This window comes from Pelecanus crispus, chromosome 2 (assembly GCF_030463565.1).
Source record: "Pelecanus crispus isolate bPelCri1 chromosome 2, bPelCri1.pri, whole genome shotgun sequence".
NCBI classification, from domain to species: domain Eukaryota; kingdom Metazoa; phylum Chordata; class Aves; order Pelecaniformes; family Pelecanidae; genus Pelecanus; species Pelecanus crispus.
In genome coordinates this window covers 158,643,235-158,667,292 of record NC_134644.1, presented here as the reverse complement: position 1 = coordinate 158,667,292, position 24,058 = coordinate 158,643,235, and the positions used below count along the sequence as shown (strand labels likewise).

General features: G+C 39.5%; 1 protein-coding gene across 3 annotated transcripts in view; it reads left to right on the top strand.

Annotated features, from left to right (window-relative positions):
• TRPS1 (transcriptional repressor GATA binding 1) overlaps positions 1 to 21,089 on the top strand; it is a 180,792-nt gene extending 159,703 nt beyond the window's left edge. For all 3 annotated transcript variants that reach the window (XM_075705989.1, XM_075705987.1, XM_075705988.1), the window contains exons 5-6: positions 14,485 to 14,607; positions 20,028 to 21,089. In XM_075705989.1, coding sequence (XP_075562104.1) covers positions 14,485 to 14,607; positions 20,028 to 21,089 — 1,185 coding nt within the window. The remainder of the gene's footprint in view (positions 1 to 14,484; positions 14,608 to 20,027) is intronic.
• The last annotated feature ends 2,969 nt before the right edge of the window (positions 21,090 to 24,058 follow it).

The window sequence follows — 24,058 nt, the reverse complement described above, 5'->3', positions numbered from 1 at the left end:
ATTGCAACATTCTGTAGGAAACTTGTATTCCATTACGAGGCCATTAATCACTGAAATGTAGTAGAAATCACAGCCCTGGCTGTGGATGCAATATAATGCTATGGTGCTAGGGCTATCGTACCTGAAATGCAAAATTATACAGGCCATCTTGAAGATAAGTCTACCATGTCCGCCCTGGTTGTGCCATGTGTATGCCAGGAGTCCAAAGGTAGATGTCAAGGCCATAGTAGAATCAGCCAATAATTACCCTTAGCTTAGTGAAAGCCAAGCTCAGTGCCCTCAGATTTTTATCTTTTTTTCTTCTTCTTCTATGTCTAAAACAGATGGGCATCAAATCAGTGCTAGCTCTGTAGGTTTTCTTCCATCTTCTGCTCTCCTTGTGCTTGTTGTGGTTTAAGCCCAGCCAGCAACTAAGCCCCACACACCTGCTCGCTCGCTACCCCCCAGCAGGATGGGGGAGAGAATCAGAAGGATAAGAGTGAGAAAACTCGTGGGTTGAGATAAAGACAGTTTAACAGATAAAGCAAAAGCTGCACACACAAGCAAAGCAAAACAAGGAATTCATTCACTACTTCCCATCGGCAGGGGGAAGTTCAGCCATCTCCAGGAAAGCAGGGCTGCATCACGCATAATGGTTACTTGGGAAGACAAACGCCATCACTCCAAATGTCCCCCCTTTCTTCTTCTTTCCTCAGCTTTATATGCTAAGCATGACGCCATATGGTGTGGAATATCCCTTTGCCCAGCTGGGGTCAGCTGTCCCAGCTGTGTCCCCTCCCAACTTCTTGTGCACCCCCAGCCTACTCGCTGGTGGGGTGGGGTGAGAAGGAGAAGAGGCCTTGACTCTGTGTAAGCACTGCTCAGCAGTAACAAAAACATCCTTGTATTATCAACACCGTTTCCAGCACAAATCCAGAACACAGCCCCATACTAGCTGCTATGAAGAAAATGAACTCTATCCCAACCAACACCAGCACAGTGCTTTACGCAATAGGTGGGGTTATCCGGAGTATGAAATAGGAAAGGATTTGTTCTTTGATTTGGCGAAGGAAGAGTTAGTTGCAAAACACTGATTTGTTGAATGTCGTAGCTAAGATGCTTAGTTTTGCACTGCTCTACAGGAACTTCTGGAAGTTGTTCCCTCATTAACTCAGACTGCTATTAATAAAGGAAACAGGGCCTGGTATTTATATTTTAGGAATCATTTCTGGGAGGTATAACTCATTGGTAATTGCAACCTGATTTTGGAAAGATCTTTCCTTATAAAAATCCATACATTTAACATCCACTTACATATTTGGGCATTATTCAAAAGAGCAGTACTCCCTCTGTATCGTGCCCAGATTTAAAGTCTGCTTTAGAGGGTCCAGGATGCTGGTCATAGACAGGTAGCATTGGCAGCCATCCCAAAATCTCCTCAAAGGCTCCAGAGGTTGTTACTGCATGAATCATTCAGTGTTCCCCACACCTTCCTCATCTTCCTGCTGATTTTACTATCAGGGTTTCACAGCCATGAAGTTTCCACAGCCATGTCCATTTCCATACGACTAGCCACTAAGGTGTGAAATCCTAGTCCATGACACAGAACCAAAAAATGTTTCCTATAAAATATATGTAGGAAATAAAGGCCCTTCTCTTTTCAGTTCCTGAAAGAGGGCTTTTGGCAAAGATGCTGATGAAATGGAAGATTAATTTTTTTTCTGCTAGAGAAAAGGCATGTCATTATAAATGTGCTCCTTTCTGGTATATGTCTTTTCCCTTCCCTTTTCCCTTCTTACTCCTAAAGACTTTGAGTATAGCCTGTGAGCAAGTAGCAGCTATGATTTTGTACAGCATGTTTAAATTTAACGGTTTCTTTTTACTTCGAAGTTGTGTACGTGGGCCTTCTGGAGGCTCGTTTCAAAATCAGATGAACTGTGATACTAGCAGGTGGAAGGTAAAAGGGAAATGGTTTCCTGATATTTTTTGCCTAAATAGCGAAGTCTGACATATTGAGCAGTAGAACAGGACCAAACAGTTCCTCTTCGAGCCCGTGCCCTAGGTCTGCGCAAAGGCATGAACACTTTCAGGCAATCCAGTGGTCTTTGCCTCTCCAGTTACAACATGGATGCGGCCACACATGCCTACGAGCGAGCCTGTGGAGCTGTTTCGCTGACACCACTTTAGAAAGGAAGTGGAGGGCTTGTTTTACAATGCATTCCTGCGCAGTCAGCTGCGTTTAAGAAGCCTCCGAAGGAGGCGAAAAATAAGTTAACTGCGGGCTTGCAGGAGGGTTTTCACCATGCCTCTCCTTCCAGCCTGGTGCTTGATTTCTTGAATGCTGTTTTCCAGTCCGGCGCAGCGCTCTGAACTAGAGCCTGAGTATGTGACGGGGGGGTACATTTCTTGCTCACTGTGCAGAACTCATGATGGAAAACCCCGCTAAGTTATTTGTTTCTCTCGTACTGCTCTTGTCAGGCTCGTGCCATTTAAGAGAATGACTGCCCCCAGCAGTAAGCTCACCCTGCCACTTGGATTAGAAACAATTCCTTCGGTGAAATGCAATCTGTAGGAGTGATTCTGACACTGCAGATTTTGAAGCTGGTGTCTTAAGCAATTTAAGAACCACTTTCTTAAAAGTAAGAGAAAAATTAGACTAGGGACGCTGGAAGAACTGCTGTGCAGTTACAGTATTCTCTCTGTGCAGATGTGAATGAATATAGAAAGTACAGAGGGCATACCAGTTTCTAGGGCTGCAAAGGCAGAAAAGCCACAAATCCTGCATGAATGTTATTAAGATAAATATTGTTTATTTATTTTTTTTTAAATTGATTTCCCTACCGGGTGCTTCTCCTAAAAAAGAAAAAAAAAGACGAGGTTAAGGCAGTTTAGTTAATAAGGGATTCAGAGTATTCCTTTGTGCACACCAGTTACCATGACTTTCCTTTTTCTTGCGCTTTTACATGCTCATACTGCCTCTAGTATTGTACCAGGAAACACTTGTTTTTCTTTCCTTTTTATTTTTTTCTTCCCCAACCTTGTGTTATATCACCGATGTTAAGCTCTTCAGTCATTACGCTGCGGCTCTCTCTTGAATTCCATGAAATGTTTCCTATCAAACTAGGAGACCATATGCCCATGTTGGCCTAAACTTCTCAGTGCATCGTGTACCAGAAATAGAAGCTGGTAAAGATTCTTCAGAGATTGTGTTCACTTGTTCCAAAGACCTGGTTTGTTTATGGAAGGGATGCTTGCAGTACATAAACACTATTAAAGGAGAAATGTCTCCAAAATATAGAACAGTTGTTCTCTTCTCATCTTAATGGTATTTTTAAGGAAGTCTATGCAACACCCTATACTGAGTCTCATTTACAAGTAGGCATTAGGATCTTGATAGGAATGAGCAAGCAGAGAATAATTTTTGTAAAACCTACAGTAGATACTTCACTCAGTTCCTCGTAAACATTCTGAAATTATTTACAGTGAAATTTAAAAGAAGGTTCCTCCATTTTTAGTAGCTGTACAGTTTTACAGATTGCAATCTGTAGCATTCAGTCTCGACGTTGGTCTATTTTAATTAATACTTTTATAGCCATTTGAAATATAGCAATTTAAAATATTTTATTTTTCAAGGCAAATGAATAGGCATTAAGGCTAAAATGGGTAAAAATTAATAGAACAAAAAAAGTGGCAAGCAATCTACAGCCTCTCACTGAAGAAAGCTTCACGGAATTGCTGAGGCTGGAAGGCAGATCTGGAGGTCATCTAGTCCAACCCCGCCGCTCAGAGCAAGGTCAGCCAGAGAAGGGTGCTCAGGGCCGTGTCCCATCAGGTTTTGAGTATCTCCAAGAACAGAGACTCCACAGCCTCTCTGGGCAACTTGTTCCTGCGTTCAACCACCCTCACAGTAAAAAAGCTTTTCCCTTATGTTCACATGGAATCTCCTGTATTTCAGTTTGCGCCTTTGCCTCTTGTCCTCTCACTGGGCACCACTGAGAAGAGCCTGGCTCCGTCTTCTTTACTTCCCCCCTGAGGAACATATTGATAAGATCCCCCCTGAGCCGTCTCTTCTCCCGGCTGCACAGTCCCAGCTCTCTCAGCCTCTCCTCGTATGACAGATGCCCGAGGCCTTTGAATTAGAAATCATCTTTGTGGCCCTTCACCGGACTCTCTCCAGTACATCCATGTTTTTCTTGTACTGGGGAGCCCAGCAGCGGACACAGCACTGCAGGTGTGGCCTCGCCAGGGCCGAGCAGAGGGAAGGATCACCTCCCTCAGCCTGCTGGCAATGCTCTGCCTAATGCAGCCCAGGAGGCTGTTGTCACTTTTAGATGGGTTAGCATTAAAAAATAGATTTTTTTTTTTTCTTGTTCTTTATCCTTCTATTTTTTCCCCTTTTCCTTTTCAGGAGATGCCTCCCTATCTGGCTCTAGGGGTTGATCATAGCTCTAGTCCATTCTTACTTCCTAAAGCTATCCAAAAGGAAGCCATCCAATATTTTTGCTGAAAGTGGGATCGCAGGACAGAATAAGATGATTATGTTAGAACCAACCACTTAGACACAGACTCTGCCTTATTGTCTTGTTATCTGGAAGTGTTTGAAATGGATTGGATTAGCTGAAAACGTCCATTATAAAAAGGCCACTACTTTTCAATATTTACCACACCGTGGTATCTGGGATACCACAGTTTCTCCCTAAGCTCACAATAGGAAATAACTATGGTAATTGTGTGGTATGGGTTGGCAAATGTTGGTTTTTCTGAATGGAAGCCATTCTAGCAACAGCACGTAATAAGATCTGCAGTGAGACTGCAGTCCGGAGCGTATTGAAAATAATAGGTGGACATAGTCCGCTTTGGATCCCACCCTAGTAACGACTTTCTCAAGGGGACTGCATGAGACTCTGATTATAGTTACTTCAGTTCCTGAACACATATATAAGCTATAGCTGCCCATATGAAACGTTTTCTTGTTATATTTTTTCTTTAATTAAAATTTATGGTCCTAAGGGGAATTTTTTAAAGTACAAGTAACAGGTAAATGTTACCTCACTGGTTTTCACCAAGAAGTAGACACCTAATTGACATTTCCTCTCTGAGTCCTGAAGACTTCTATGAAAACTTTAGATCCTCGTTTTGTAACTTTGAATTAGAAATTTTTCTTCCAGTGTAGTTTCCAGGTTTGGGGTGCAAATTTGGGAGGATGTAGGTGATCAAAAGGCAGTGGGACTGAGGCTTCTAAGACACTTAATGGCTTTTGAAATTTTTACCCCTGAGGAGCCTTTCCCCTGCTGATTTTGGCAGCCCTCAGCCAAAATCTACAAATGAGAGTTCCTCCTCTCAGCTGCTGGCTTTCTGAGCCATTTTCTACATAAATAGAGATCACGTGGACTTTAATAAGGTCAGGGAATGTTTTTTAAATGTCTGTGATTTTTTTTTTTTTCCCCTCAAAACTTAATTTTGCCCATCTGATTTCTGTGGAAGTGGGAACAGATGCCAGAAGCTGAGAACTCCAGCAGCTTTGTGCTCATGCTTACAGCAGAGCACTTGTGGGATTGGGACCCTCAATTACTATCACATGCAGAGTTACATATGGGCTCTGAGCTGAGATCTGCAAATGCACTCTGGTTCTTCTACCATGTCAAAGTTAGGGGTGTTTAAGGAAATATGGATGTATCTTTGCTCCATTTTTATCTGTTCATTTGATGAGTGAGATTACTTCATGAAAGGAGGGATACACGGGGTGCCTTCTTGAACATAAATCCTCTGGTATTGATGCTTGAACTTAAGCACCTAATTCCATGTTTAGGCACCTTCATAACTGGCTCTTTATCTCCGAAAGTGAGTCTGTTTATAGCAAAGTCTAGCTATTGATTTAGATTCCTCGTTTGAGACAGCAGGGTTTGGGTATTTTTGCCTTATGCCAAGAAATGAAAGTCAGAAGCATTTCCAGCTTTCTCGACGTCTCTTTCAGTGTGCTTAGTTCTGCGGGTACTACTTTTATCCAGTTTCTGATCAGGAGGAGTCTGATTTTGTGCATTTTACACCATTTATGTTGTGTTTCTAATTTGAAAAAATGCAAGAGCCTCATGATGACTTAGATCTGTTCTCTAACAACGGCTGAGCTCGTTTGGAAGCACACGCCGTTGGGAAAGGAGCAGCGATCTGTGTGTACGAGCGCTGAGTTTTCAGGCAGCCGTTCAGCATCGGAGCTGCTGCGTGACTCTGTTGCAGCAAAGTGCTAGTGGAGAAAGGTTTACATTATTTAGGGGCAAGGCTCGCAGTTGCCAAGCCAGGCTCCCTCTGTCCTGCTTATGCACACTAATGCGTCTACCAAACCATTTTTTGTAAGGAATAGTATCATTCCTAAGTTGGACTTCTTTTATTAATCTGATTTTTGATTGCTTCGTATAAGTGCTTTTTTTAAAATTGCCGGAGTGGTCAAGCTGCTTTAGAAAAGTGGAAGAAGTTTAGCCAGAAACTTAGCAATTTTCACAGCAGTTACTAAAAAGGACTGATAAAACCTGTTGCGATACTAACATAATTCTGGTGAAGATCCTGAGAGATGCTGCTGGCAGCTTTTTACTGTGTTAGGTGATAAACTGCGGAAACAAGAAAAAAAGCCAGGACACAAATTTAGGCGGACTGTAGTTTAAATACTCACGGGCACACCTCAGCAGAGATAACGCGTTACCTCGAGTCGATGTACAGCAGGAAGGGAGAAAAATGGTGCTGCATTGGGGGGAAACAAAGACAATCAGGGCTTTCTTCTTGAGCAGCTGCAGCCAGTTCCACTAATGGAAGTGCAAGAGCAGAAACTGGCAGCGCAAGGTATGCGTTCGTTTTTACAGATGGCAATGCAGACAAGTTGGTAATTGAGAAGGAAGTCGTGTACGTGAGCTGTTTGACGGGGGACAGCCCATTACAGTACTTTCCTGTGTAATTGACTCGGTGAGTTATTGGAGACAAAATTTCTATTCCTCTCGAATAGGTTTCAGTTGCTGCAAAATGACATCATTATTGTGCGGGAAAAGCAGGTTTCCAGTTTGCCTTTTTTTTTTTTTTTTGCTATTGTTGTTACTAAAACTTTTAAAATTGATTTCTGGGTTGCCTCCGTGGAGGTCTGTGTTCTACTGCTGGTAGTCAGTGGCTAAATACACCAGAAGAGAGATCATATCGTAGTGTGGTAGCTGCTGTTTAAGGCACTGGAAGAGATTTAAGGATGATCAGCTTGTGTGAGGTTAGGGATAAGACTTTAAAAATATGTTATAGCTAGTAAAAGATGATTGAAGGAAACTGCTTTCTAAAAAACCATACCTTGTGTAGAATGATTAAGTAAATATTTAACTCTTTTCAAGCCAGACTAACATATAGTTCCACCAGAAAATATTTCTCAGTGTTCATTACAAATGCCTCATACCGTAAATATGTATATGTGTATTTATTTAGTCTGCGTACATGCATTTGGCGCAACAGAAGATCACATACCTTTTTAACACACAGTGCTTAAAAATCAACCACCACTAACCGTGGCAAGGAAGTCAAAGCTGCAGAGAAAGTTTTATTGTTTCACATTTGCGCCGCTGCAGATCTTGAGGGGGAAACGCTGAAATTACCTTCCATCCCTGTTTGGATTAACAAGGAGATACACTGTGAACTACATAATTTTCACTGATAAATGCCTAAATGAATGACAATTAATAAGTCACTGTAAAGTGCATTGTGATTATTGACGTGATCCCATAGTTGCATGTGGCTCTTAACGGATGATTAAAGCGATGGTAAATTCCTGCCTGTGGAGCTCAGGCTCTGGCCGAAGGTGGGTGTCCAAAGCCGGTTCCCTTCCAGTGTAGTGGCAAAGGTTGGGTCAGCTATAGCTTGGGGGAGGAAGTAAAGGTGAGGAGGTGACGGCAGCGAAGAGACCCAAGAGCAAGTGATTTAGTGGTTTCTTTGCAGAGCTGTGTTTTTCTTAATTTAATCATTCATTTTGATCAGCCATTGTTTTACTTTGGTAGCAATCATGACATCCTAAACTAATATCTTACGAAATTCTTCTTGCTTGATAAGACACGAAGAGATTGTCGTTCACTGCCTGGTTTTGGGGATGGGGTTTTTTTTTGAGTAGTGAATGCCGTTTTCTCTAAGGTAGTTTCACAAAATGCAGGGAAATGCTACAAATGCTGGGACAAAATCTACTCATCTGCAGTTTTGCTGCTGATAAAAAATAATTGCCGTTTACATGCACATTAAAATATTTACTCTCCCTAAGGGATCGAGGGTAGGATTCTGAAAGGCTGCGCTAGTAGTAATGTTTAATTTACTGTCTGGGTTTTTTTCCCCTCTCTCACTCCCCCCGATTCCTCTCATTAAAAGTTTGTAATACAGCGTATATCATAAAAAGATGCTGTCACAATAGAGCATTAAAAATTCCACTAAACTTTTTATATGAATTAGGTGTGTAATTTTAACTTTCCTCTTGGCATTTTTACTTTCTTCCTACCTTGCCTTTCCTAACCTCTTTCCTATGCCTCTTTCAAATACAGCTATTTAATGTAATTGTTCTTGAAAAGGTCTTGGATGAAGAGTTTGGATTTGGCACATTAAATTGACTTCAAGAGGCATCTGTTAACTCATAGTTAAGGTTGAAAACAACTTCTACTTTAACACTCTGCTTTACGTATTTCGCTTTTTCTGACAGCTTATGCTTTGGGGCCAAAAATTTGCTGTGCCTGGTCTATTCCTGAAAGCTGTCCAAGTTATAAAGGGAAGAAAACCCAATGACTTTCTTTTTAATTTAGACGTAGTTACAGCAAAAGCAACTGAATTTTTAAAATGTGAAACTTTACAGGGACATAGTTGTGGCTGTTTTCATAGTCGAGAGAGAAAGCAGTTTTGATTAAACACATTCAGAAAGGTCTGAGTGCCTCTGCAGCCAAAAGAAATGAGGGCTGAAAGATTCTTTTCCCATCCTAAACAGCAGAAAGTAGCGCTTACTCCAACATCCAGATGCTGCCTTGCTGCCCAGGTTTTAAACTTCAATTAATCTGGGCCTCACCCAAGCTCGGAGAACTAAATACCTCCTTGTATAAGGAGAACAATATCTGGAAAGACCTAGCAAGTGTGAAACAAGAAACTCCGAAATACTCACGGCAGTGCAAATGCAACATATACAGATGTAACCATGAGTGCATTACACTATTTTTCTGAACCCTGTGGTAGCAGCCGGACGATTACAGGTATGAGACCAGCTGCTTACAATTGATCCTCTCCACAGCGGGTCACCTGGCTCATACTGAACCAAGCACGCGCAGGTTTCCCGACACCTCCCTTTCGGACCTCCCGTGTTGCCGGAGAGCATCCAGAGCCAGCACTTTGCCTTTTTTTTTGCAGTGAGGCATGTATGGTTGTAGTCCCCGACTTTGTCATTGGAAATAGGTCAGGCATATGCTTATTCTTGGGTAACATTTATGATTTCTCTGCAACCCGTGTTCTGGAGCAGCAATTACAACGTGCTCCATTTCTGGCATGGTAGGAAAGCCAGAGATGGTCAAAAAATCCACTCAGGCTTCATCATATCGTCATTTTGTGATGGGGAAGTGAAAGTAATCAGCAGAAAGACAAGTTTTGTTGTGTCCAGACCAAGAGGGTGATGTAAGAAAAATGCTTGGCTGATGCTTGTGGAGCCTATTTGACTTTTTAAAAGCATCTTCTGGCAGAAATTTTGAAAACAGGATGTATTTGGCACTAGCAGAGCATCAGGCACCGTTGCTTAGTCTAGCTAGCTAAAAAGTCGCAGTTTCTGAGCAGTGTTTTTGGCTGTGCTTTTACAATACAGATTTTGCTGCATGATGTTTCATTGAAACAATAACTGAAAGTTCAGTACGTTTTTAAATATTTTTTGTATAACTGTGTAGTGTAATGTCGCTTCTGCATGGCCACAGAGTTTGAAATCATGTAAACTGTAGAGTCATCTTTAAGTCTACAGCAGTTTTTATGAAAAACAAGGGCCTGATCCTGTCAAGATGCATGAGTGAATTACTTGTTATGGTATACTCTGCTGTTTCATTGCTTAGCAGAAAGCACTACTAATAATTTCCTTGTTTCAATGAGATATTGGTAACTAGTGAAGATCATTTAAGGAGTTAAAAAAAAAATCAGGCATTCAGGCTTGACAATGTGTAGACCAAGTTTCAGACTTGTTCAATTTGAAACGGTCAAGATATGAAACCATAAAAAATGTGAGTAAATACTCTGCATATCAAGGGTTGTTATGCAATTACATGCTTTCAGCATGGTTCTTACTGAGGGAAAACAGTTAGTAGAGAGATCTGCAATACATGTTCAGAGAATAATTACAAACTTTCATAGCTTAGCTACATAAAAATATAATCCACTTGTTGCTTTGCTACTACTAAAATACTAAAATGTGTGCATACTTCTTTTCCCCAGAGCAAAGCCACTATAACTGTAGATTTGTTAGAAAGTTATCCGAAAAATTTGAAATCCCCTCTACCCCCACCCCCCCACCCCCCCCCAGTTTTGGCCAATCTCCAAATTATAAACAGCTGAACTGATTTAAATAAAGTTTTCAGTACTGAAAAAGAAAAGAAAAAAAAAGTTACATCTGGGCTGACAAAAACATGCACCAAGTTTCAGACCAATGTGATTTGAGACAACTGTGATATTAAACGCCCAACCTAGGAACTGGAATGGAAATAGAGACAGGCTCTTCACTGCTCTGGCCCCTTCAGGATTTGGAATTGTAATGTAGTGGTTATAAGGCTCTGGATGATTAAAGCTTGACTTAGCAGATACATATTTTAGTTATTTAGACCCTTTCGGCTTATTCTTCCGAAGATGTATAGAAAATTTTCATGGATAACTCCAGTTAGTGCTAGTGGCATCGATCGCAGCCTGAAACCTTTTTATCTGTGGCTCAAACCCTCCCATGACTAGTTATGTAGTCTTACCTTTTCTGGGCTGATCTTAAAAGATTATTTTACTGTGATAAGTATATGTTCACATTTGAAAAAGAGCAAAGTGTTCCATAACATATTTCTTGAAAATGCGGGCGAAGGTGGTGCTTAGCAGACCACTTGAGCGCATGGCTGGGTTTTCTGGAGGCCGTGGGCCATAGCTGTTGCGCAGACTTTGCTGGATTAGCGCTCAGGTGCCTGTTCCTTTGCGAGACCACCCCGAAAACCAGCAATAGTGGCCATTACTACTGACTAGTACAAACGCTGAGTATGCAAAGCCAACGGACTCATGCAGAAGTATCATCACTAACAGTAGAAGTATCATCACTAATTAAAATTTAGCACAAAAATAAATTTAGATAATTCCTGTTGGCCAGTAGCTTTTATAAAACTTGGTATATGGGAAGTAAAGGCCTAGGTTTTTGGGGGTTTTCTGGGTTTTTTTTTTTTTTAGAAACTATATTGGTTTAAGAGAAGAGGACTAGTGGCATTTTAGGCTTTTAAAAACAGCCTTCGTTTTTTCTTGCAGACATCATCAAAATCTCTCAGGTGTATTTTGACAAGCAGGTCCCTTCTGTGGTTAGTGGGATCTGGGGGTGAAGAACATTTAGTCCAATTCTGCCACAGTCCTGTTTCATCCCAGGAAATCCATTCTAAAGCTGTGTGTCCCCACTATAAAAAGCTGTTTCATAACCAAAAAGCTCAACAAAGTAACAGCATGTAAATTTGTCCAGAAGTGGTTTAATTCTTAATTCGTTAGTATATGTAATCTATGTTGGAACACTTAGGTAGGGGAATAATCATTGTTGATTATCCTGTAAGGTCCTTAAATAATACAGAACTAAGAGAAGGTAAAGAAAGATAAGATGCAATGCTTAGAACAGCATGTAAGATGAATTTACACACTTTGTGTTAAATTTAGGGAAAGATGTTTAGCTGGACTACTTTGAAATTTTAAACAGATAAATAGTTTGTAAGTACTAAATAAGCGCAGGTATAGGTTCTTCATACATATAGCCACTACGAGGTATTTTGTAGATTGTTGTCAGCTCTAGTCATTGTATTATTTCACTGCAACTAATGTCCAGTTTGAATCAGATCTTTCTTTAAAAAAGAGAGAAAAAATGAGTTACTTTTGTCAATGTTTTAAAGATACGCTAGTTCCATAGCATTCAAGGAAGGTTTCAGTGTTATTACACCGTCTGTCACCATTCAGGTGCGTACAAATGCAGCGTATAAACTAGACCGCTTGCTCTATATTTTAAAAGTCTTCCATGACTTTGTAGAGGGTATTTCCCAAACTCAGGGAACACAAACAGAAATGAAAGGGTGGAAAGACTGACTCAGATTAAGACTCCTCTTGGTTAATACACCACACCAAGAAGCCATAGGCCGGCAGACAAAAAGTAGGAATGGAAAGGAACACTTCTGCAGTTGTATCTGAATCCTGGCCATATACAGTCATTTCCACTTGGAAACTTCTCGTCCTTCAAGTGGACCAAATTTGGGTTAGTTTAGTGAAGCTTTATTGTACTTTTAAGGAAAATACTTCAGCAGCCAGGTGAAGTTGAGCAAGGATATGCAACCACAAAAAGAACGGGGAGCTTCAATTTACTTGTAGGCGAGCGTGCCTTCACAGTGAGCTGATCTCATATACACAACTAGTTAGATGTTTGCTGAAGGACACCAACTACCATTTAGTTCTCCCCCTAGACAAATTGAGAAAAAAGTAGTATATTACTGCTTCTGATTTAAGAGACAAAGTAGGGGATGATGTAAGGGGGTGAGAGAGAGATTATCTTGACGACAATCTCGATTTTATTGTATCACCTTAAAGTAGCACAACCTGCTGTACTAATGAAATTGTGTTCTTGGTTTAAAAGGGCAATTGTTAGCCTGACTTTGTGCTCACTAAAAACATTTCCCCAATCTTGTTAAATTATTGCACTCATTTCAGATTTTTATGGCTGTGCAGCTTACCAGCCCTCGTTTCTTTACGTTTCATTCATTCTCCTTGTATTGATGATTAATGGAGGATGTCGAACGTTAGAGTGAGCAGGCATCAGCAAATGCAAGATCATAATTAGTTTAGCTGACGAGGGCCTCTGATAGCACTTGCATCTGGATGGAAAAATTACCCTATAGGGAACTGGCTGCTCACCAGGTCTTTTTAGTGATACATTGTGAAACACCCGATGAATCAAATGCCCTTTCAATGCCAAGAAAGTGTTCCAGTCTTGAAGCCAAAATTATGTCTGCAGAAAGCTTTCCATTTGAAATGTATCGGAGTACAATTATAACCATTGTATTTTTTTGGCATGAACACCAGTCTTCTACAGTATGGACTAAAGTTAAATAAATTACTTAAATTTTATGAAACCCTGAAATTTTGACTTATAGTGTTAGTAATTTTTAATTTATAATAAAATTAGTTTTCACCCAGGCTGTTTTTCCCTGTACTCACCCATTCTTATCTTAGATGCTGAAGGTTTCTTACTGATTTTTTTCCTTTGCAAAAAGGCAACAGAGTTGAAATTCAGATTTTCTTTTCAGCAGAAGAATTCCATTTCCTGCTTATTAGTATTTGTGCCCACAAACACAGCCTGACTTTTGTTTAAATGAGAAGTTTAATGAAATCATTACTCCGTAGAAAGAATTTAACGAGCAATACTCATAAACGTGTCTACTTTTAAATATTCCTGGATCATTATGAAAGCTGATGAATGCACAGCTCAGTCTGGTTAAAAATCAATTTGCATTTAGGAAAGTTGTACTATGCCTTTCTTTGCCTGACTAAAATAAAATAAATAAATGTATCCATCGATGAGACAGTGTTTTCTGGGGTTTGCGGGTGAAGTTCAAAAGAGGTCTCATTAAGAATACTGTACTTTTATTTGTTTGGCAGAGGTTACTCCTCCTTCTTAGTGGGCTGTGGGAAATATATGGTAGCTTATACTGATTTCAGAACTAAGTGGGAGAGACTGGAACTGAATATCATGTATTCAATTAATGAAGTATAATCTCTGTTACAGGAATTAGTATGACGCAGGTACAAACTGTAATTAATTGAAGAGGTGGTGTTTCAGAATTCTTGTTACCGATCACACTTTAAAATCGAGCAAACTAAAAAGAAATAACCTGTTGTGAAACGCAATGAACAAACCAGGAGAAGTTTACAGAATGTTCTCTGTCAGCTTCCAGAGGAGTTTTTCAGAATTTGCTGTTTAGAAACCATCAGTAAATGCACAAAACCTGAAGTTCAAAAAGTTAAAGCTGTTATTCTGAAAAGGCTTTGGTGTTTCACACACCTCATCCATCACTCTAGGGTTAATTATAATGAAAATCAGTGGTGCCTATTAAGCACAATTGAACCTGACCTCATTATGGGCAGTGTGGTTTTATACTGTCATTGTTGCCAGTCTAGAGACAAAACTCCTGTGTTGATTTGTCCTAACTCCGCAGCTCATGTGACTCACCTCTGACCTGTTTTTTTTTCTGTGTGTTTTTTTTTTTTTCTTCCCTGTTTCAGAGACGTAGAGGCTCGGGTGTTTTTTGTGCCAATTGCCTGACCACAAAGACCTCTCTCTGGCGGAAGAATGCAAATGGTGGATATGTATGCAATGCGTGTGGCCTCTACCAGAAGCTTCACTCGGTAGGAAGAACTTACTGGTTTGTTCAGAAAAAAAGGGGTTATACAGCTACGCTGGGCAGCTGTGGTCTTGTCTGGTTGTGTGATTAGTACCACTCCCTGGCCTGCAGTTAATTTCCTAACAGGGTTTTGCAGTATGGTCACTTTGGGATCAGATGTGATTCATTATGAAACAGGCTGGGATGCTGTGGGTAGACGTGTTTGAGATCACCAGTGATGCATTTAATCATTTTGATACAAAATAAGGGGAAAATTATTTCTTTTCTGGGAATTCCATTTAAAGACATACAATATGTTGTGATGAAAGCTCTCTAAATTCAAGAGCCCTCATGTTCATGATAAAAAAAAAAGATTCGTAAAGTTAGACATCACATCTATATCAAATATATCCCTTGCTGTGTTTTTTGTTTTCTTTCACTTCCTCCCTTTATTCTTGATAGTGAATTTCCTGGAGATATGGGGTGGTGGGGTTTTTTGTTCTTTTTTCTACAGTTCTTATAGTCTGCTGGAGGATTCTGAAATAACAAGGAAGCTACTCACTTGATGGCACTCATCACTTGGTGGGGGAAGATTCACCATCCCTCAGGATCAGGCAGAGAATAAGTAATAATCATGCACTGTCTATATTGCTTTTCATCTTATCGACACTTGGCTTGATCCTGAAAGATGTTGAATATGCTGGTCCAGGTCCAGGAAAGCCATGCTTAAGTGTTTCCTTGGACCAGTGCCAACATGCTCAGAATCTTCTAGGTTAAGACCCACTAGTTAAATATTATCCCTGCTATCCTTAATAGAAGCACATGGGAGAGTCAGGTGACCAAGATTTGACTCTAATTAATTAATTTTTACAACATGCCCACAAAGTTAAAAAGTTTTACTGTTTTTCAGAAATAGAAACTGAGGCAGCCTTTGGGAGTTTGCCAAGGCAACATAGCAATTTAGGGTTAGAGCGCAAATCAGAAATCTGTGTTGTGACTGAAAGTGTATTTTTAAAAACTTTTTTCAGAAATCCCATTTACAAAAAAAAAAAAAAAAAAAAGCACCACTTAGGAAACTATATTTCAAATGCATTAAGACTCCCAAGTGCCTATGCCTATTTCTCTTTAAATTTGAGGCATAAGCTTCTAAATCAATTAGTACTTTCTGTGAATTTTACCCTTGGTCTTGTGTACAGGCCATATAACAATCCTGTTTACTCAAGATCCTGTCCAGCCCACTTAATAAAAGAGAAAAAGATAACAGTTTTCGAAAGCAGCAAGGCCATCACCAGTCTGAAAGGTTAGCTCTGTTTGCCATGTGCTGTCATTCTGAGCTCAGTAACTGCTTTTAAGCTTCAGAACAACCCAGCCAGTCAGAGAGCCTGCGGGAGAAGATGGACTAATGCAGGATCTCTGGCCATCATCTTGGCCGGGTCTTGCTGAAAGTATCATCTTCCTGGAGATCTCTCAAAGTTCTAGGTATAATATCTAATTTAAGGAAATTGATCGGTGGTGAGCATCAACAAAGATTTTAAGGAGGAGAGTTTGGCTTTTTACCATTAATTTGGCATTTGAGTCCAGTTATTTGTAGAACTTCCATTCACAGCCCCCATTTTCCCTTTTTTTAACATATTTTTCTAAGCTGCAGTGTTGGACCTTACCGTGATTATTAGTATAACTTATTGAATAGAGAAAAGCTGCAAGAATCAGTTTTGAATTCAAACACGTCGCACAGATAATTCTTACGAACCAGTAGGAACAAAATAGTGTGCTTCCAACAATGATAATTAGCAATCCAATTTCAAACTTTATTTTATGCATATAGAAAGCAAGAAGCTGACACAATCTTTTAGCTCCACTGTTCAAGCATGCCAATAAGCTGTCGTTCAGTGGACATTTGACATTAATATCCTCAACTGAACTTTGACCAAACAAACGCAAAGAATTTAATTAAGCCTCCACTCTGCTGTGGTACGATAGCAACTCCATTGTAAGTTGGAGTCTGAAATAATCAAACAAATCTCTCCTTTGGGACACCTTTTGAGACTGTCCCATGGAAAGGGATGCTCTTTAGACTGACACCAGAAAGATGAAAGTTTCTTTTATCTGTCTGCCTGTCTGCTCTTCATGAAAAATTACAGTAAGTAATTGTCATGTATGTTTTTGAGTTAAGGAGTCCAGGATGATGCAGTTATTAGGTAAATGTCTGAAGCTGTAAAAATTCAAGGGACTAGAACTGTTCCCTTCTGCGAGCCACCCTGTTAAACTAAATTATGCTACACAGCTGAGTAAAATCCATCTATAGTAAGTTTGCACATTTCATACCTCCCTTTTGATTGGATTATCACTATCTAGAACTACTGTCCTCATTAACTCAAGAATGCATATAATACACTTCTCTCCAAGGTCCCTTTTTTACTTGTATTTAATAAGAAGAAAAATCTATGGTCTATCAGATACTACTAGGTGGCAGTGACTGACAAATGTTAACATGGTAGTGATTTCTGCTATAAGTCACATTTCTGTTTCTATGATACCCTTGAATAATTTTTCAACACGTTTTCAAAAATGTTCAATTAATCTAGGGGTCATTTACATTAAACCTGCCAGGTTTTTCACATTTCTCTCCTCTAATACAGACCACAATGTTAAGAAATGTGTAATAATATTCCAACAGTCAATTATTGAAATAGTTTTAGTGAAAAAAGTGCCATTCACTGCAAACATATACACAATATTCACATTTGCCCACAGAGAAAGGTATATCATTTGTCTCCCCAGAATCATGAAGTTGACCATTATTATTGTGGTGCTGTTCCACAATTTTTAATAGCTCTAACTTGGTCATGGAAAACTAGATTTTGTTCCATAGTGATTCCTTGGCCACATCCTTGGACGGCTTTAGTGAGGAGTTACAGCAAGTTATTCTAGGATTAGACATACATCATCTTCTAGTGGAGAGATCACTTCAATTTCCCATGGTATCTAAGAAGTCTAATCACAACAATTTCATGAACTATTTGTTGAATTTTGTGATTTTTTTTTTTTAAAGTTACTCATATATTTGGGGTAAGGATATTGCCAGTTGCTACAGAGACGGCAGAAAAATCTTTGTGTTCATACCCAATATATTATGTCTAACACACAATTAAGGATCTGACATGGGGCATTTTGAAAGTAAAGTTCTGGTAATGTTTCCACTGTTCTGTAAATTCAATGCCCCACTGAAAATCAAGAAGAGAGCTTAAACTTTTCTGTCTGCCTTAGTTGCAGCCAAATACAGAATATTTCTATGAATAAGGAAAATGTGCGTAGCTTTACTCCACTGAGTAATGTTTTAATCAACTAAAGACTAGTCAGATGAGTACAGTCATTTGCATGCTGAAGAATTTTTAAGTTGGACCTACAGCCTTTAACTCCTAATGGCATGTAACTTTGAAGAGCCAGAGCTGCAAACAAGTGTGTGAGGGAACTTAATCACAGGTATGAAGATGTTTCTTTTAACTACTTCCACGATCAGACTTCATCCCTGTAGCATGAAGAGAAAGACTAAAAGTATTTCCAAACTATTGAAAGGTTGTCTGGAAGCTGTATGAAAATGGTCTGTAGTGTATAAATAAAAGTTTAATAAGAGCAACATCAACAATACTGAAGATCTCACACAGCATGTCAGTATGACAGTGTTACCATTGTCACAAAAAGGTGAGGAAATTACACAGAGCTTGTAATAAAGAGTATATGCTTATGCGTATTTATTGGCTATTGATTCTGCAAACCATAAACTTCATTTGCATAGAATTTACATGGAAAATATTCTAATTTTATCTCTAACATGATTTTGCCTCAACTTTGATCTGTTTGAGGAGGCTGGTTCAGGTGCTGGTTTTCTGCTAAGTTTAAATTTTCCATATTAAAAGTCTAAATCAAAGTGTATATTACTTCTGATTCAGAGTTTTAATAGAAAGTAAAACCTTAACAGGTAGCTGCACTGCCTAAAATGTAGTTAACCATTAAGAATAAGCTGACCTCAGAGAAATAAACAGGTGAAAGAGGAGAGGAAGATGACAAGTCAAGAGAGAAACTAGATCTCTACAAATAATAGAGTGAGTGCTCTTCCAGCTCTGGATATTTTTATATTAATTCAATGTTATGAATATATATAAATTACATTACATTGAAGGTACAAATTGTTTTGGATACTGACTGTATGCCAAAATTTAATCTGCACTTTAAAACAATGTTAAAAAGAAAATTTCCAAATAAACATATAAGTGGAATACTGTGTGGGGCACTTTTCTGGCCTCCAACCAAAGTAGGATTATGTGTGCATTTGGATGAGACAAATGGCAACTGCCAGCACACCAAACTGAATGACTTTTAGGTAGTTTTTGTTGCTTTAACATCTGCCCAGTAGAGCAACACATACCGACATTACAGCACCATCGTTCATTCACATACCATTGCCTTCCTGTTGAGGGGCCTTTCAAAGCCACCTGGCTGCTGTCCTTCCTTGTACTATTTTTTTTTTTTGCTTCACGCAAAAGTACTTTCAGTTCTCATCTAAATAGGCCACCTACCCTCAGCTGGTGTGGGGAGGTAGCAAATGGAAACAGAAGTCCTCAGTTGGTTCTTGCCTCTGCCTCTTCTGCAATGCTTTTTTCTTTACAGACCCCTTCTTCCCACCTTCAAGGGGACATCTCTCCCTCATGACTTAGTAGCACAACATCAGTAACATTTAGAAAGAAATACAGTAGGGATGGAGGAGAGGGAGTTGGTACCAAAGTCCCAGGTAGACCTTTTGGTGCATAGGAGAAGTTTTCCTGGGCTTTCTTCTCCATCGTTCTTAGTCCTTTTCCAGCCACCATCATCCCACTCACCACTGCAGTGGACCTGCAGCCCTTTTGCTAGGTGACAGCAGCGGTGGTCAGCAAGACCTGTATTTGCTTGCATTTTCTATCCATGTCAAAAGGGGGTGGGTATTAAGGTAACTGTTAATCAGTTCTTGTCATAGTGTGACCGGTGCAAACCCCTGCCCGATCCCAGCTCTGGTGACATGGTGCATAAAATAACGCTAGTGCATAGGGCCATGCATCTTCCACCTCATCCCTAGCTCTCAGCACCCATTTTCAGCATGTCTCCCACAGAATTTTTCAGGAGTAAGGGGTAATACATGCTTTGACAGCTTGGATACTTCATGCCTTCTTAAGAAAACAGGTATAGTATGTCTAACGCAGTCGACTTGTTTGATAAAAAAAAAAAAAATCATAGTTTACTTTTAGCATGAGGGGCCAGGAACCAGCATTTGGGATGAAATTTGGTCATTCCCATAAAACTCTTATAGCTCTTCACGAAAGAAAAGATAAATTTGCATGAGCGTGGTCTCACAGATTTGTTTAATGTGTCTTTCTTTTTTCCTTTTGTTCATTATGTGTGCGTTCCATGCAGACTCCCAGGCCTTTAAACATCATTAAGCAGAACAATGGTGAGCAGATCATTAGGAGACGAACAAGAAAGCGCCTTAACCCGGAGGCACTTCAGGCTGAGCAGCTAAACAAACAGCAGAGGGGTAGCAGTGAGGAACAAGTCAATGGAAGCCCCTTAGAGAGGAGGTCAGAGGATCATTTACCTGAAGGTCATCAGAGAGAAATTCAGCTTCCCAGCCTCAGTAAATATGAGGCCCCAGGTTCATTGACTAAAAGCCATTCTGCTCAGCAGCCAATATTGGTCAGCCAAACTCTGGATATTCACAAAAGGATGCAACCTTTGCACATTCAGATAAAAAGTCCTCAGGAAAGTACTGGAGACCCAGGAAACAGTTCATCGATATCAGAAGGGAAAGGAAGCTCAGAGAGAGGCAGCCCGATAGAAAAATACATGAGACCTGCGAAACACCCAAACTATTCACCACCTGGAAGCCCTATTGAAAAATACCAGTACCCACTTTTTGGACTTCCGTTTGTACACAATGACTTTCAGAGTGAAGCTGACTGGCTGAGATTCTGGAGTAAATATAAGCTGTCTGTTCCTGGGAATCCACACTACTTGAGTCATGTGCCTGGCCTACCAAATCCTTGCCAAAACTATGTGCCTTATCCCACCTTTAATCTGCCTCCTCATTTTTCAGCTGTCGGATCAGACAATGACATTCCTCTAGATTTGGCGATAAAGCATTCCAGACCTGGGCCAACTGCAAATGGTGCCTCCAAGGAAAAGAGTAAGGCACCACCAAATGTAAAAAATGAAGGTCCCTTGAATGTAGTAAAAACAGAGAAAGTTGATAGAAGTACTCAAGATGAACTTTCTACCAAGTGTGTGCACTGTGGCATTGTCTTTCTGGATGAAGTGATGTATGCTTTGCATATGAGTTGCCATGGTGACAGTGGACCTTTCCAGTGCAGCATATGCCAGCATCTTTGCACGGACAAGTATGACTTCACAACTCACATCCAGAGGGGCCTACACAGGAACAATGCACAAGCTGAAAAGAATGGAAAACCTAAAGAGTAAACCTTAGCACTTAGCACAATTAAACAGAAATAGGTTTCCTTGATGGGAATTCAATAGCTTGTAATGTCTTGTGAAGACCTATAAAGCACTTCATATAGAGAGCATGCCTTATCCAATATTAAATCCCTTGTTCTTTTATTTTTTTTCCTTTTTCTTCTTTATTTTTTCCTTTTTTTTTTTCTTTTTTTTTTTTTCCTTTTAAATGAGTGGGTTACCAAGAAAAAAAGAACAGTTGGATGGTGGCCACAAGGGGGAGAAGGTAATTATATGGGACACGGCCCACCAAAGCTAGCCAGAATGCAGTGAATCATGGCGAATAACCTTGAGAAAATTTTACCGGACAATTAATACCTTTGCTATTGTGTAAGAGACATAACTGGCAAGAGTGGAAAGATGTGTATATGTATATACTGCTGCAGGGGTATAGTGAACATATGCACATTGTATATAAAAACTAGACTTGTTAAATATACAGATGTTCAAAGGTCATTTTCTTTTCTTTAATTTGGGCTAATTTCTGCCCTGCAACATGCCTTAGGATCATTTTGTCCTCAAAGCTTTGGCAGCAATTTCATCTAGATGTTTCTCAGACTCAGCTGATTTTAGCTACCATTTTATCACTACATTCTTTCTGGCACACTTTAGTCTAGGAAAACCATTTTGTGCAAGTGAAGTCTCTAATACAGAAGCCACTCTCCGGGTTTAATTTGCATAGAACAAGGTAACCTGCTGTATTTTATTTTAATATATTTTTAATATATTACATTTCTAAACCTTAAAGTCTAAGGTTACTTCTCCACAGGCTTAACATTGCTATACATACCAGTCAATCCCTTCAGTAGACTTATACCAGCTTTTGCTAAGTAGCATTAAATGTCTTCATAGTACTTTTTAATACTTAAAGCTTTGTAAAAACTATCCATGAAGGGAAAGCTCCTCAGCATAACTGCTCAGGGAAATAGGGCTAAATAACTAAATATTAAATAATTGGTTAAAGGTGCTGTTAGACGAGCCTCCATGCTTGCTACAAGGGTGTACAAGAACTGACTTTAATCATTTTCATTATAGTGTCCCAACCAGTAGTTTATTATTTTGCCACAGGGATGTAGAAGATATTACAAGCTACTGGATGCACTGTCAGATTAACTTATTTCATTAAAGAAGTTGGGAGAACAAATAGAAAAAAACCTTATTTTTCTAGTAAATATTAATGTATTACATTTCAAATAATGGTGCCTGACATATTGAATAATTATTTTCTACAGTGTACGTATGCAACAAAGATATTCCATCATGCATTAGAGTCAGTTCTGGCTCTGCCTCGCTGTTTACATTTGCAAATGTAGCAAACAAGGTAATGAAGCAACTATTTCTATTGCAGTAGGTATCTTTTTTTCTGTGTGTGTGCATTAAAGTTGTAAACGATAACATGAAATGAATGAAATTTGTTGATATTAATGGTATGGAAAAACAAGAAGGAAATGAAAATATTTTTATGCCTACTTAGGAAAAAAAGGGTAGCACTATTCATTCCAAGTACTTTTGTATTCTTAAGCTCTTAACTCACATTGTTATGCTTAAAATGATAAACATATATCCTCTTTTTATTGCTTTGTCTGTGTTTCAGAAGAAACATTTCAGAAATTATTTTGATAAGTGCTGTTTGACGATGCAGCGCTGATGTTTTATTGCATTCTGTAGTAGCATTGCACTCCATTTTTACAATATTATGCAGTTGCTTTTTTGTTTTGTTTGGGTTTGTTTCTTTTTCGCAGTGCAGGGTCTTAGTTCCTTATGGTTGGATGGCAGGTGTAGCTCAACTGGTTCATGAATGTTGCAGCGAATGAAGTTTAAAATGTCTTTCTGATATTACGTTGTCTTTTATTTCTCCATTCATGCATTTTATTTTTTAAAATGTTCTATAAAAATATCTCTGGACTAAGTCCTTACTTGAGATTATATGTAAAGGGTCCTATTCTGATCTCACTTACATGCCGCCTTTCTCAGATTTTCATGTAATTGAAACTAAAGCATCATAAAAAAAAAAAGTTCTTGTATTTAACTTACCTGAATCTCACCACTCTCCCTTCTAGAATTTGGTGCACTTGTAAGATACTTAACCAGATAGACAGGGAGGTGGAAGATAAAAGGAGAGGTGATAGGAAATGTTTTATAGGGGTAGGCAAAAGGAAAACCAGGGAGGAACTGGCCTAAACGTTCAGCACTTTGATAGTCTTTTGAAAAATAATGTGCCTAAAGCAGCCGGCAACGAACATCACCATGCATGAGAAGCACTTACACAGCTGATCACCAAAGGTCTTGCTGACCTTGGCAGTATTTTAGGTGTTACATTTTCACACAGATGAAACGTTATTGCACAGTTTCTCTGATTTGTTAGGCACAGACAGGCTATTGTTCAGCATTAGGCTTGCATTCCTTCCTGCTCCACCCATTGCTTCTATACTGGTGAGCAGCATATGGAAAGTCCCGCTCAATCTGTTCACAGTTGAGTTCTATAACCCTTCAATAGTGTTCTAGGTTAGCAAAGGATATTGGGCCACATTCTTCTTCTTCTATTTTTTAGATGAATCTCCTGCTTGATACCAGTGCCAGACAAAGTCTGGTTATGTTTTTACTATTGTTCTCCAATAATAAGTTCTGACTTGGTTTTTGTGGATTTATTTTTGTTGGGTATTTTTTTGTTTCTTTTTTTTCTGTGGGGACTGAAATAGATTGCCCTCGTTTTGTTACGTCAGGGTCCAGTGTGTGTCCTTTTCAGCTTTTCCAAGACACATGTTAGACTCACTAAGCAGTCATTTTTATCAGCTTGAGAGGTAGCTGCCTGCCGGTTATCAGTAGTTACTGGTTTGACTTACTTCTTCTAAGACCTACCAGTTCCTGTGGCTTCTTCATTGATGGAAGCTACATCTTCATGGCAAAATATTTTATGGGGGACATGCGCATTATAA